General features: G+C 44.2%; 1 protein-coding gene across 2 annotated transcripts in view; it reads right to left on the reverse strand.

The window, feature by feature from the left end:
• Positions 1–16,307, reverse strand: part of aadat (aminoadipate aminotransferase) — an 87,164-nt gene that overhangs the window by 25,978 nt on the left and 44,879 nt on the right. For both annotated transcript variants that reach the window (XM_072594554.1, XM_072594555.1), the window contains exons 8-10: positions 14,058–14,123; positions 10,424–10,506; positions 9,073–9,169 (exon numbers count right to left, since the gene is read on the reverse strand). In XM_072594554.1, the coding sequence (XP_072450655.1) occupies positions 9,073–9,169; positions 10,424–10,506; positions 14,058–14,123 (246 nt within the window). The remainder of the gene's footprint in view (positions 1–9,072; positions 9,170–10,423; positions 10,507–14,057; positions 14,124–16,307) is intronic.

Raw genomic sequence — 16,307 nt, forward strand, 5'->3', positions numbered from 1 at the left:
AAGGGAACTTGCAGGAAGTGGACCATTTGATTATGCTCAGTCCAACAATGGTGGTTCTACTTAAAGAGGCTCCAAACTCTTCAACTCTCTCTGTCCCACCTTTGCCGTTTTAAGCCCACCTTCAGACCTACTTTTCCAGCCAATCTTCCAGTCCTCTGTCTTAGAATCTCATTGGTACCAGATTTTGTTCTGCAAAGTCCCTGTGAAGTGCCTTGGGACACCTTATTATATTCAAGTTGCTATATAAATGTACATATTGTTGTACTTCTGGTGGGAAATGTGAGTGTCAATTGGGAGAGCTGACTTGATTCTTCAGCCTTGATGCCTGCTTTTTTTTAGAAAGCTGATTAAATATTTGACCTTCACCTTCAGACACTGGAAAGATTCCAAATGTACTTATTTAGCTGATTCAACATTTCCAGGAGAGGCCAAGTCACAGAGCCATGTTGACATTCTTGCTGATAAATGACTTAAATGCTTAGCTCCTAATTAAATCACAAATTCAACAAAGAGGTGTGACATACTTCCGTCAATTTACCCCATGTGTCCTACAGTTCAAAGAGCCTTGCATTTAGTCAGTCTGCATAAAAATAGCAATGAAATAGTAACCTAGAGTCATAGATTAACACAGCATTTGGCCCTTCAGCGCAAACGGGTCCATGCTGTCCAATGCGCCCATTCAGGTCGTTCCAATTGCCCGCATTTGGTCTATATCCCTCTAAACCCTTCCCAACCATGTACCTATCCAAATGTTTTTTAAATGTTGTTATTTTACCCACCTCAACCACTTTCCTCAGTGAAAGTGGGCACTCCAGATGCTGGAGATTAGAGTCAAGATTAGAGTGGTGCTGGAAAAGCACAGCAGGTCAGGCAGCATCCGAGGAGCAGGAGAATCGACGTTTCGGGCAAAAGCCCTTCATCAGGAATGAAGGCAGGGTACCTCCAGAGTGGAGAGAAAAATGGGAGGGGGTTGGGGCTGGGGAAGAGGTGGGGGGTGGGGAAGAGGTGGGGGGTGGGGAAGGTAGTTGAGAGTGCAATAGGTGGATGGAGGTGGGGGTAAAGGTGATAGGTCAGAGAGGAGGGTGGAGTGGATAGGTGGGAAGGAAGATTGACAGTGGGACAGGTCATGAGGACAGGGCTGAGCTGTAAGATTGGAACTGGGGTAAGGTGGGGGGAGGGGAACTGAGGAAGCTGACAATCTTCCCTTCCACCTATATACTCCACCCTCCTCTCTGACCTATCACCTTTAACCCCACCTCCATCCACCTATCACACTCTCAGCTACCTTACCTCCAGTCCCACACCACTCCCATTTATCTCTCCACCCCCGAGGCTCCCAGCCTGAAATGTCGACTTTCCTGCTCCTCGGATGCTGCCTGATCTGCTGTCCTTTTCCAGCACCACACTCTCGACTCTTGATCCCCAGCATCTGCAGTCCTCACTTTCTACTCAACCACTTTCTCTGGCAACCTGTTCCTTATACACGCCACTCTCTGCATGAAGAAGTTGCCCCTCAGGTCCTTCTTAAATCTTTCCCCCTCGCACCTTGAACCTATGCCCTGTAATTTTCAATTCCCTATTCCTGGAAAAAGGCTACATGTATTCATCCTATCTCTCCCTCTCATGGTTTTATAGACCTCAATAAGGTCACCCTTCATTCTCCTACATTCCAAGGAATAAATTCCTATCCTGGCTAACGTCTCCCTGAGTTATAGGCCTGGCAACATCTTCGTAAATCTTCTTTGCACTCTTTCCAGTTTAATCATGTCTTTCCTATCAGCAATGTTTGAGCAGATTTGTAGCTCAGGCTGATGATAAATCTGTAAGTCAGTTCGCTGAGCTTGAAGGTTTGTTTTCAGATGTTTCATCACCATGACTGGGTAACATCATCAGTGAGAGTCTCTGGTGAAGTGCTGGTGGCATGTCCCACCTCTCTATTTATAGGTCTTGGTTTCTTAAGGTGTGTGATGTCATTGCCAGTTCCTTTTTTCAAGGGAAGGTAGACTGGATCTAAATCGATGTGTTTATTGATGGAATTCTGATTAGAATGCCATGCCTCTAAGTATTCTCATGCGTGTCTTTGTTTCACCTGTCCTAGGACGTGTGTGTTGCCCCAAAGTGATGTCCTTCTTTGTCTGTCTGTATGGAAACTAATAAGAGTGGGTCGTGTCTTTTGGTGGCCAGTTGGTGTTCATTTATCCTGGTGGCTAGTTTCCTGCTAGTTTGTCGAATGTAGTGTTTTTTTTACAGCTTTTGCAATGGTATCTTGCAAATGATGTTAGTTTTGCTGGTGGTATCTAATGGATCCTTTAGGTTCATTAGTCACTGTTTAAGTGTGTTGGTAGGTTTCTGGGCTACCATGATGCCAAGGGGTCTGCGTAATCTTTCCAGTCACAAGGTGACCAAAACTGTATACAATACTCCAAGTGCGGCCTCACCAATGATTTATATAACTGCAACATAACACCCCAACTCCTACACTCAATGTCTTGACCGATGAAATGCCTTCTTCATCCCATTGTCTACCTGTGACACTGCTTTCAAAGAACTATGTACTTGTATTCCTAGGTACCCCTGTTCCACAACACTCCTCAGGCCTTACCATTTACTTTCCAAGTCCTACCTCGGTTTGACTTTCCAAAATGAAACCCCCCCCACACTTATCTGTAATGAATGACATTTGCTAATCCTCAGTCCACTTACCCATTTGATCAAAATCTCCTAATTTTTGATAAGCTTCCTCACTATCAACATTACCTCCTAATTTTGTATCATCTGCAAACTTACTAATCATGCCTTGTACATTCACATCCAGATCATTTATGTATATAACAAATAAACAAAGGTCAAACAAACCTCAGGGTTAAAGACTGGGCTATGCAATATATAGTAATTAATGAAACAAACTGAGAAGGGAGAGATGAGCCAAATGGTAAGGTCCAGTAACCAAGGTTTGTCTTCATAGAATGCCTATAGTATGGAAGCAGGCCCACTGAGCCCACCCCAATCCTCTGAAGAGCGTCCTACCAGACCCACCAATACCCCTGTATACCCTGCATTTCCCATCGGCAAAAATAAGGACTGTAGATGCTGGAAACCAGAGTCTAGAGTAGAGTGGTGCTGGAAAAGCACAGCAGTTCAGGCAGCATCCAAGGAGCAGGAAAATTGACGTTTCGGGCAAAAGCCCTTCATCAGGAATAGAGACAGGGTACCTGCAGAGTGGAGAGATAAATGAGAGGGGGGTGGGGGTGGGGAGAAAGTAGCATAGAGTACAATAGGTGAATGAGGGTGGGGATGGAAATGATAGGTCAGAGAGGAGGGTGGAGTGGATAGGAGGAAAGGAAGATAGGCAGGTCATGAGGGCGGTGCTGAGCTGGAAGGTTGGAGCTGGGGTGAGTTGGGGGAAAGGGGAAATGACGAAACTGAGGAAATCCACATTGATGCCCTGGGGTTGAAGTGTTCTGAGGCAGAAGATGAGGCGTTCTTCCTCCAGGCGTCTGGTGGTGAGGGATTGGTGGTGGAAGAGGCCCAGAACCTGCATGTCCTTGGCAGAGTGGGAGGGGGAGTTGAACTGTTGGGCCACAGGGCAGACATCTCTGGGACACCCACACCAATCAACCCCATCGCCATCCAATAAGCCTATACAGGGAGACAATCCTTTACCGAAATGCTCAGGACAAGCTGACTCTTGGAATTTGGAGTTTTTCGGTTTTCAGAATAAGTGACAGTTTAATGGTGAAATTTTTTAAAAATCTTACCGGAGGAGCAGACTTCTAAGTCAGAAAGTGCTTGGCCACGCCCCCCAAATCACATCTGAGTGACACGCATCCAGTGGGTGTCGACTTGGGGGCCTTCACAGAGAAATCCCAGGCCCCCACATTGCATCTGAGTGACACGCATCAAATGGTTGTGGAGTTGGGTTAACTGTTTGCATATCAAACAACCTTGTTAATGAGAAAAAAACTTCACAAAAAAAATCCTTCATATTTCAGATCTTTTCAGTTTTTGGATATTGGGATAAAGGATCTTCTACCTGCAATTGATCCGACTTGAGGGAATATTCGTTAAAGACCCCCTAAACTTGGGACAGAGCTAAATAAAACTATTTGGGTTTATAATCACACCTTCCATGTTCTTAAGAATACACAAGAATATAAGAACTAAGGACAGGAGTAGGTAATTTAGCTTATTGAATACTTTCACATGAATGACATACCTCAGAGGAGTCATGATTTGTAACATAAGAAACTTGGCAACCAATTTATACACAGCAAACTCACAAAACAATTCAAATACAAGAATGTGATAATAATCTGATAATCTAGTATTGCAAGAGGATGACGTTGATGAGGGATAGGTAATGGCTGAGGGAATCAGATCTCTGCCAAAGGGGAAGAGAAAATAAGTTGCTTTTATATCACATCTTTCATTTAGTAAGTTGTCTACCAAAAGAGAAATGAATTATGGGAACATGAGCGTAAACTGCATCATAAGATTTTAAGGTGTGTGGAAGAAGGCTCGGTCACTACTCTAGGTTTTAAGGGGTGATTTAAAAAAGAGAGAGGTGGCAAAGCTTAGGGAGGGAATTCTAGACCTTCCAGTTGAAGGCTGACTGGTAACAGAGGAGTGAAGGAAAATCAGGAAGGTTCTGGATGTAGGCTTGCTCGCTGAGCTGGAAGGTTCATTTTCAGATGTTTTGTCACCCTACTAGGTAACATCTTCAGTCAGTCTCCGGATCTGGAGGCTCATTGAAGATGTTACCTAGTATGGTGACGAAACGTCTGGAAATGAACCCTCCAGCTCAGCGAGCAAACCTACATCCAGAATCTCAACCTGACCTACAAATCTTCTCAAAACTCACTAATCAGGAAGGTGCATGTATCCAGAATTGGAGGTACACAGAGATCATGGGATGTTGCCGGGCTAGACAGGATGTTACAGAGGTGGAGGGAGGTCAACAGAAGATGTTACAATGCCAGAGGGAATGAGGGTATGCAGGGTTAGCTTAAGATGGGTGAAATTATCTTTTTAAAAAGAGCAAATATATATCAGGTATAACAGGTTTTAGTGAGGATAGAGGCAGTTGAGCTTTGGGTGAGCTCAGGTTTAGAGAGGCCAACTAGTAAAACACTCGAATAGTAAAGTCCAGAGGTAAACAAATGCTGGGATTTTGTATCAATATGCAGCAAGACCAGCAATATCCAGACTTGGGCTGACAAGTGATAATTAAAATTCATATCACACAGGCCAAGTAAAAACGATCTCCAATAAGAGAGAAATCCTTACGATCACCCTTGACATTCAATGAGGTAAAAACAAGGACTGCCGATGCTGGAAACCAGAGTCTAGATTAGAGTGGTGCTGGAAAAACACAGCCGGTCAGGCAGCATCTGAGGAGCAGGAAAATCGATGTTTTGGGCAAAAGCCTATTCCTGATGAAAAGCTTTTGCCCGAAACGTTGATTTTCCTGCTCCTCGGATGCTGCCTGAACTGCTGTGCTTTTCCAGCACCACTCTAATCTAGAACCTTGACATTCAATGGCATGGTCAACGTTGAATCGCCCACTATTCCTGACATTACCATTGACTAGAAACTGAATTGGACTAGCCATACAAATATTGTGGCTACAAGAGCAGGTCATAGACCAGTAATACTGCGGCGAGTAATTCACCTTCTGACTCCCAACAGCCTGTCCACCATCTAAAAGGCACAAGTCAGGAACGTGATGGAAAACTCTCCACTTGTCTGATGACAACATCTCCAACAACAGTCAAGAAGCTCCACACCATCCAGGACAAAGTAATCCTTTTGACTGCCACCCCATCCACCACCATCACCATTCAGTCTCTCCACCACTGACAGTAGAAGCAATGTGGACTATCTACAAGATACATGACAACAGCTCCTTCACTGGCACCTTCCAAGCCTACAACATCTAATGTCTAGAAGAGAAAGGGCAGCACATACATGCAAGTTCCCCTCTGAATTATGTGCCATCCTAACTTGCAAACATATCACCATTCCTTTAGTGTTGCTGTGTCAAAATCCTGAAACTCTCTCCCTCACAGCATTGTAGGTGTGCTTACATAACACAAATTGCAGCAGTGCAAGAAGGCAGCTCACCATTAGCTTCTCCATGGCAACCGGGGACGAGCAATAAATGCTGGCCCAGCCAGTGGCACCCACATCCTGTAATGAGAGTTCATGCTGCAGCTGTATAGGGGGGCTGGTGAGGCCACACCTGGAGTACTGTGTACAGTTTTGGTCTCCTTACTTGAGAAAAATGTACTGTGCTGGAGGGGGTCCAGAGGATGTTCACTTGATCATCTCCAGAGTTGAGAAGGTTGCTTATGAGGAGAGCTTGAGTAGACTGGAACTACACTCACTGGAATTTAGAAGAATGAGGGAGGATCTTATAGACACATATAAAATTATGAAGGGAATAGATAAGAAAGAAGCAGGGAGGTTATTTCCACTGGACGGTGAAACTAGAACTAGGGGGCACAGCCTCAAAACAAGGTGCAGCAGTCTTTGGACTGAGTTGAGGAGGAACCTCTTCACCCATCAGGTTGTGAATCTGTGGAATTCCCTGCCCAGTTGAGCCTACCTCATTTTTAAGGCAAAGATTGATATATTTTTGAACAGTAAAGGAATTAAGGGTTACGGTGAGAGGGTGGGTAAGTGGAGCTGAGTCTAGGAAAAGATCAGCCATGATCTTATTGAATGGCGGAGCAGGCTCGATGAGCCAGATGGCCTACTCCTGCTCCTGGTTCTTATGCTCTTATTTAAAACAAAAACCAGGACTCTCATTACGTTAGGATATCCAATTTGGTTCGATAAAGTTCTAGGGCTAAAGGGATGAAAGGGGAGGGGAGAAAGTGGAAACAGCAGACTGAGTTAGCTGATCAACCATGATCATATTGAATGGTGTAGCAAGCTCGAAGGGCTGAATGGCCTACTCCTGCGCCTATTTTCTATGTTTCTATGTTTGTCAGGGTAGTCAGATAAGTATCAAGCAAGAAGGCAAAGCAGGCAGGCACAGTGAGACATTTATACTGACAAATGGACTTGAACCGGAGACTGGATTGATTTATTGATAGAACCAACAGCTAGAAATGTCTTTTGTAAACATATTCACAGGAATTCCCTCTGCTTAGTACATTTTAGTAACAACATAACCAACACATTCTTTTAGCAACAGTAGACGTAATCCTCACCGATAACAGGTTGTTGACCATAAAAATGTGTTTCTCTTTACACTGTTCAGTCCAGGTGATACTGCGCATAATTGCTTTGAGTATGTCAAGAACAGGAACTCAATCCAAGCAATGTGTGAAACGGCACAAGAGATTGGAAGAGACAGATGTGGTTTTACTGGGTCCCCCACTGTCACTATAAATAATTCAATCATTTTTATAGCGATGGTGTAAACTGAGAATGTAACAACATCCTGTTTTATAAAGTTGGGTCATTTTACCCTTTGGAATGTACAGATTTAGGAGACTTGCACAAAACATTTTCTATAAAAACAATATGTTCATGAGAAGAATTAAACACTTTGAACAATGTACTAAATGAATAAATGAACTGGGTTGAGGTGATGGTCTGTGAATAGGGATTATGTATTCATAGTGGATTGATAGTCCCCACTTCAATCACTGGTGTCAATTGATTATTTAGTTAAACTATCTGTCTTTGACAACTCTAATCTACTCTAATCAGGCAGATTGTTATTAAAGTAATCAATCACTTTTACCCTTGCACTTTCAACATCGTAGGAACAAGTTACTGCAGATGCCGGAATCTGTACTGAAAACAAAAAATGCTGGAGATCACAGCGGATCAGACAGCATCCGTGGACAGGCAAATTTTTGTGTAGCCTGCAAATTTCCCAACCGTGCCCACACTGTTCAATTCCAAATTGTTAATGTGCGAAACAAACAGCAGGGGTCCCAACACTGAGACAGCTCTCCATTCACAAGGGCAGCCATTGACTGAGGGGAGACAATGAGGTAAAACAATGAGTGTTGTGTGATTTTTAACTTTGAGGGACAAAAGCCCCTCATTCCTGATGAAAGGCTTTTGGCTGAAATGTCGATTTTCCTGCTCCTCGGATGCTGCCTGACCTGCTGTGGTTTTCCAGCACCACTCTAATCTTGACTCTAACCTCCAGCATCTGCAGTACCCACTTTTGCCTGATTTTTATCTTTGTACACACCGGTCCAACACCGGTACCTCCAAATTGTGAAACAATGTGTGAGAGACACACATCGTCGTTCATTCAAATGCCCCTTCCAGATGTGTCTACAACAAAATCATTAAGATAGCTCCAAAGAAATCTCCCTATCCTCAAATTTTATCAGGTTATCATTCCCTTTGAAGAAAAAACTAGCTAAAGTCTTTCATTTAAAAAAATGCATTCATTCACAGGAGGTGGGTGTCACTGGCTGGACCATCATTTATTGCCCAGAAGGCAGTTGAGAGTCAACCACATTGCTGTGGGTCTGGAGTCACATATAGGCCAGATCTGGTAAGGATGGCAGTTTCCTCCCCTAAAGGATATCAATGGAACAGATGGGTTTTTCCTTAAAATCAATACATGGTCATCATTAGACTGTTAAGTACAGATTTTTACTGATTTATAATTTCATCATTAGGCATTGCCAAGTTTGAACCCAGGTCCCCAGAACATTACTTGGGTCTCCGGATAATAGTCTGGTGAAAATACTCACAGAATGCACCCAGCCAAGTATTGCAGAGTCTGAATCCAAGCCACGTGATGAGAAAAATAACTTGCTTGAAGTGCTGACAGAAAATAGATGCTTGTTGTGTTTCCTTCCAGCCAACAGTGATTTCAAACACTTATCTTGTTATGTTTGATATTAGTGATGATGTGGAAGTGCCGGTGTTGAACTGGGGTGGATAAAGTTAAAAATCACACAGCACCAGGTTATGGTCCAACAGGTTTACTTGAAAGCACTAGCTTCCATTCGTACTTCCAAATAAACCTGTTGGACTATAACCTGGTGCTGTATGATTTTGAACTTTGATATTAGTGGAGAGTGCACATACCTGTGTGAAGGTGCTTGTATGCATCGTGGAAACCTGAATATGTAGAACCACCCGGTCTACGAGTGGTTTGGGACCAGTTAGGAAGCCCATTCTCAGCCTATTAAAATACAAGAACAGAATGTCACAAATTCTTACTGCCCTTGTTTGTTTAAAAAGTAAAGTTTCCTTTTTCAGTAAAATGTAAAAGCAAGAGGTTACATTCGTTCAATGAAGGTGGTTAGTGAACACAGCGTCAATGCTTCCTCCAATATGGTGTTCATCAATTCGTACCCCACATTCCTTGCCAAAATCACCCCAGACAAATTCTTTAACTCCAAACTTTGCCAATCGGTGTTTTCATGTTGAATCGATTTGATGCTGCATTCTAAAACTGTTCCAATAGAAGCTACAGCTCTTGGAAATGTTTTAAACTTAAGTAGGAGGGGAGTTTAATGCTCCCCTCCCTCCTCTATCCAGTGGTGCATTTGGTGGGGATGGGGGGGGGGCGTGCAGTTAAACCAGGCAGGGGATAGGTGGGAGTGGATGGGTCCTCACTACCTTCCCATTTCTGCCCTGATCAGGATTGTCTTGGGAAGGGTCGCGAGTCATTCTGCCTTGCTGCCAACACCAGTGATGGTTCAGTATGGTGCCCAGTGTTAGGAATCCAATACTAAAATTAATACTTCAACAAAGACTAGAAGTGAAACTTGGGTTACATCAAAAGGAGCCTTTGTTATGTTGACCAAAATTGCCTGCCCATCTGGGAATGCCTTGGGTTGAATTTAATCCTGGTTTCTGAATCACTCCATAGGAGTCTCTGTAAGCTCCTTCAACCCTCAGAGATATCTGCATTCAATCCATCGATTCAAATGAGACATCATCCATAATCAAATCTGACTGGTTGCAGACTAGAGTTTCTAAGGCCTGGCCACACACAGGCACTGTTACAAGCTGCTTGGCCTTCACCTGGCATCACAAGTTGACATAGGTGGTATGGTGCCTCAGTGGTTAGCACTGCTGCCTCACAATGCTAGGAGTCTGGGATCCATTCCAGCCCTGGGTGACTGTTTGTGTGGAGTTTGCACATCCTCCCATGTCTGTGTGGAGGTGCTCTGGTTTCCTCCCAGGTTAGGGTGGATTGGCCATACCAAATTGCGCTGAAGTGTCAAGGTTAGGTGGATTAACCATTGGGAAATGCAAGGGTTACTGGGATAAGGTGTGGATTGGGTGGGGTGGTCTTTGGAGAGATGGTGTGGACTCAAAGGGCTGAATGGGCTCCTTCCACAGTGAAGGGATTCAAAAATTATTCCAAAGCAAGTAACAGCATGACAATGTACCTTCCATAATAGCAAATCCAAAGAAACACCCTTACCCTGAAGACAAGATCTTGGAGAAGGAATCTGTCCTTATGACACGACCGTCCACATCTAAGGAAAGGAATGATGGAGCCCAAGGCTGTAAATCAACACAAGAGAGTCGTAGTCAGCGAAGGATCCAATATGGCTTGTCAGCACTATCTCTCCCATCAGTCACATGGTTGTCAGTTCAAAGTTCAGCCTATTAGAAATCTAGGCTGACATCCCCATTCCAACTTTACATGAATGAGTTGATGCTTTTGTTGCCATAGCACAGCCTTGTCTAAACGTTTAACTGAGTTCAGTTTGTTTCACAATTGCAATGAGTTCCCACAGCAACAGTTTACCAAAGTTATTCATGAATTTTCCAGTTTATAACATGCAACGGCTAACCGCATGTAAGATTGGATTCCCTAGTGTGGAAACAGGCCATTTGGCCCAACAAGTCCACACCAACCCTCCGAAGAGTAACCCACCCAGACCCATTCTCCTATATTTATCCCCGACTAATGCACCGAACACTATGGACAATGGGAGGAAACCAGAGCACCTGGAGGAAACCCATGCAGACACGGGGAGAATGTGTAAACTCCACACAGACAGTCACCTGAGGTTGGAATCGAACCCGGGTCCTTGGCACTGTGAGGCAGCAGTGCTAACCACTGAGCCACCGTACCACCCCAAAGAAGGCGTGGCACCGGGGGAAGGTTGTGGTGCAGTGGTAATCCCATTAGATTGAAGGACAGGCCAGTGCTTTGGGGACACGGGTTCAAATCCCACCACTTCAATAGGCCTGAAGTATGGTGACTGTGGCAAACATCACCAAGTGTTATTTAGTTTCTAAAAAAAACACTTGGTTCACTCATGTCCTTGAGGGAAGGAAATCTGTCATCCCTACCTGGTATGGCCTACATGTGACTCCAGACCTATGGCAATGCGATTCATTCTTAACTGTCCTCTGAAATAGCCCAGCAGGATACTTGCTTCAAGGTCAATTAGGGGACAGTAACACCCACATTCCTTGAAAGAAGTTTTATGAAATTTACTTAAATGCCAACTGATGGGATGTTCACTCACCAAGCGATTAATTTAGCTCCGCCAAGCAACTGAGTGAAGTTGTTTTGAATGTAGAGTGGCAAAGAACACAAAAGGGAGATTTATTGGATTGATTTTCTTAAAAATATATATTTATTCGTACAATGCCCTCAAGATTTCAGGCATTTAATGTCTGTTCTTCACTACTCTGGATTGAGTGCCATCTTAAAGTGGCAGTAATGACTCAACTAATGTTGGTATGATTTGGAGATGCCGGTGTTGGACTGGGGTGTACAAAGTTAAAAATCACACAACACCAGGTTATAGTCCAACAGGTTTAATTGGAAGCACACTAGCTTTCGGAGCGACGCTCCTTCATCAGGTGATTGCCACAATCACCTGATGAAGGAGCGTCGCTCCGAAAGCTAATGTGCTTCCAATTAAACCTGTTGGACTATAAGCTGGTGTTGTGTGATTTTTTAATGTTGGCATGGGTAGGGAGTCACACAGGGAGCAGGCTTGGTCAGAAAGGCAAGCCTGCATTGCTAATGTAATCAGTGAATCAATTTCGGTGTGAACTTTCCAGACTTTTAATTATGGATTTCCAAATTTCCAAACCACCATGGTTGAATTTACAACATACTCTCTGGATTGTTATTTCATCCTCTGGATTATTGACCTGGCACCAATACTCTGCGCTTACTTGCCAAAACAAAGGCATATCGTCTCTACCAATGACACAATTTTGACTGTAAATTTAAGAGGGACCTTTGCTGTTTGTTATATACATTAACAACATGGATGTGAATATAGAAGGCATAATTAGTACATTTGCAGATAACTTGAAAATTGATGGTGTCGTTGATAGTGAGGAGAATGGTCTCAGGCTGCAGTCTGATATTGATCAGCTGGTAAATTGGGCAGAGCAATGGCAGATGGTATTTAAATGTGATAAGTGTGGGGTGACGCATTTTGGGAGGTCTGTAAGGGGGATATACAAAATGAATGGTAAGTCCCTAGGTAGAAAGAAAGGGACCTTGGTGTACAAGTCCACATATGCCTGAAAGTGTCAGCACTGGTAGATATGGTGGTTAAGAGGGCATTAGGATACTTGCCTTCATTTGCCAGGGCATTGAATATAGGAGTAGGGAAGTATTGTCTTAAACATTTATAAAACATTAGTTAGACCACAGATGTGTGCAGTTCTGGTCACCACACTATTGGAAGGACATGACTGCACTGGAGAGGGTTCAGAGGAGATTCACTGGGACGTAACCTTTCCCATTAGATTCCCTACAGTGTGGAAACAGGCCCTTTGGCCCAACCAGTCCACACCGACCCTTCAAAGACTAACCCACCCAGACCCATTTCCCTCTGACTAATGCACCTAACAGTACGGCAATTCACCTGACCTACACATCTTTGGACTGTAGGAGGAAGCAAGCACGCGGAGAAAACCACACAGACACAGGGAGAATGTGCAAACTCCACACAGACAGTTGCCCGAGGCTGGAATCGCACCTGGGACCCTAGAGTTTGCACATTCTCCCCGTGTCTGTGTGGGTTTCCTCCGCGTGCTGGTTTCCTCCCACAATCCAAAAATGTGCAGGTCAGGTGAATCGGCCATGCTAAATTGCCCGTAGTGTTAGTTGAAGGGGTAAATGTAGGGGTACGGGTCTGGGCGGGTTGCGCTTCGGTGGGTCAATGTGGACTCGTTGGGCCGAAGGGCCTGTTTCCACACTGTAGGGAATCTAACCTAATCTAATCTAACCACTGAGCCACCGTGCTGGGATGGAAAGTCTCAGTGATGGATAGGCTGGGCTTGTTTTCCGTGGAGCAGAGCAGGGGGTGATCTGATTAGGGTTTACAAAGTGATGAGATGAATAGACAGAATAGATTGTGAGATTCTTTTTCCCATGGCAGACAGGTCTAAGACCAGAGGACATGGGTTTAAGGTGAGGAGGACGTGGTCTAGAGGAGATCTGAGAAAAAAAAATGTCTTTCATCCAGAGGTTGGGAGAAATATGGAAGGTGCTGCCTGAGAGGGTGGTGGGGGCAGCGTTTATGAAATATCTGGATGTGTACTTAAAATGCCAGGGCAGAGTAGGCCAAGGAGAAATGGGATTAGTGTAGTTTGGTGTTTATTGGTTGGCAGAGAAACAAGAAATTTGCAGTGGACTAAGCCCTATCATTTCAGGAACATTATTTACCATTAGCATGTTTTCAGGAGTAGTATTCTCATCCCGTAGTCAGAAGCTTCAAGCTCCTCCCCAGGGGCCAGAAGATAAAATAAAGACAGCTACTTAGATTCTCAAGACGGAGCGTCACACTGGAGATGCCTCCTTTTGATTGGCATTTTAAACTGGGGTTTCCCTCAGGTGGACCTAAGAGATCTCTGGTGCTGTTCCGAAGATGACCAGTGGAAATTGTTCTGCCTAATAGTTAGCTCTTAACTGAAAGCAATGTTGCTGTTTGTAAGAGCTTTCTCTGTACACGTTGGTGCAGTGGTACCTGCATAACAACAGTAATTACAATTCAAAAGAATTTCATTGACTATAAACCATTTGGGATTTTGGAGATCAGGAAAGGTGCTTTATAAAATGCGAGTTGTTTTACCTTTTCAAACTGCAGAAAATAATAAGGATCATCTTCAATTATCAGCAAATCGTACTTTCTAGCAATCTGCAAAAGAAAATGTCAATTTTACAAAAGGGACAGGTTTCTTCATCATTTGACTTTGGGTGAGAATTGTTCCTCTGTTTTATGACAATGCCAGTCCACACCAGCGCAAGTATCATACAGGCAAGTGTCGATTGCACAGAAGTGAGTATTCATGCACCCAAATGGCCCAAAAGGTGCATTCCAAAATGGAGTCTCCAACAGATTTCCTGCAGAGGTCTGGGTAAACAGAAAGGGATTAGTGTGCAGAACATTTCTCAGGGAGGTCAGTTAGCATCTGTGCTCCACTGGCCTATGGAACTGAGAGCAGTGAAGGGTAGAGTAGAATAATGTTTGGATGTCCACAAGAGAACATAAGGAATAGGAGCTGGAACAGGCCATTCTGCACTTTGCCAATCGATACCACAGAATTATAGCATTGCGACAGTGCAGAAGGAGGCCAGTCAGCCCAATATACCTACACTGATTCTATCACCTAATGCCAATCTCTTGCCTTTTCCCCACATCTCGGCACACCATTTCTAACCAAATAACCATCCAATGCCTCTCTTGAATGCTTCAATTGAACCTGCCTCCACCACATTTACAGAAATACATTCTAACTACTTGCTGAGGGAAAGGTATGTTTCACATATCACCTTTGTTTCTTTTGGATGTCACTTTAAATCTGTGCACTCTTGATTTTATTCCTTTTACAAGCAGATACAATTATGGCTGACCCTGTATTCCTGATGAAGGGCTTTTGCCCGAAACGTCGATTTTCCTGCTCCTCGGATGCTGTCTGAACTGCTGTGCTTTTCCAGCACCACTCTAATCCAGAATCTGGTTTCCAGCATCTGCAGTCATTGTTTTTACCTAGAATCCCTACAGTGTGGGAACAGGCCATCTGGCCCAACAAGCCCACACTGACCCTCCGAAGAGTAATTCACCCAGACCCATTCCCCCACATTTAACCCCTGACCAACGTAACCAATCTACACATTCCTGAACATTGTGGACAATTTAGCACAGCCAATTCACCCAAGCTGCATATCTTTGGACTGTGGAAGGAAACCCACACAGACACAGGGAGAATGTGCAAACGTCACACAGACAGTCAGCTAGAACTGAACTTGGGTCCCTGGTGCTGTGAGGCAGCAGTGCTAACCATTGAGCCATCATGACCCCGCTAACCCTCAGCCACAAACTTGAACATCATCCAAAGTTCTCTGACACAACTTGTTCATGAAGGCAGCTCACCACTGCTCCCTCCTGGCCAACCAGGGATGGGCAATAAATACTGGCCCGGCCAGCAATGCACACAGAAAGACTATGGTGTTTATTGGCCTCTCCTACTCTCATCTTCACACATTTAACATTTTCATCCTCTTGTTTAAAATCCCTAATGGATCAACCTTCTCTCTGCAAAGCTCGTCAGCAGTTGCTGGTCGGTAGCTCCCATATCTTGAAGGTTCCAGGTTCAAGTCCCACTCAAGGGTTAAGTCAATGCTGACAGTCCAGTGCAGCACCGAGGGAGTGAGAACTAAGGTTAACCAGGTGAGAGGAGGCGCAGGTAGTATCGTGATGGAGGCTGATTTGGTCTCTGTTCAGAGAAGATGTGGACATCTTGCAGATTGTCTCATTGAGTATGGAGGCACAGGGAGGTTGGGCATTCACGATGATGAAGAGATGGTTAGGGGCTGGAAACTGTGAAAGAGGTCAGCATTCTGCTGTTATGGAAAGTTGATTCCTAGAAAGGGAAAGGAGGGAAAAGGCCTGGCAAAGGAAGTGTGATAATAGTCGTGGCATATGAGTTTCAGAGTTTGGATTTTAAAATAGAGACAAATAGGTTGGATTCATTGCTGAACTGTTTAAAAAAAAAGGTGAAGTGGGAGATGGTGGCACAGTAGTATTTGTGATGGACTAGTAATCCAGACTAATGCTGTGGGAATATAAGATTAAATCCCATCAGAGCAGATGGTGCAATTTGAATCAGTGAAAATTTAGAATTAAACACTGGCTTAAGGGAGACCATTGTTGATTGTTGTAAAAGCCTATCTGGTTCAGGATGGCTTTTTAGGGAGTGAAATCTGCTGTCCTTACCTGGTGTGGCCTACATGTGACTCCAGACTCAAAGCGATGTGGCTGATTCTTCACTGCCCTCTGAAATGGCCCTGGTCAGCCACTCATTTCAAGTGGCAATTATGC

This window comes from Chiloscyllium punctatum, chromosome 2 (genome assembly GCF_047496795.1).
Source record: "Chiloscyllium punctatum isolate Juve2018m chromosome 2, sChiPun1.3, whole genome shotgun sequence".
NCBI lineage: Eukaryota > Metazoa > Chordata > Chondrichthyes > Orectolobiformes > Hemiscylliidae > Chiloscyllium > Chiloscyllium punctatum.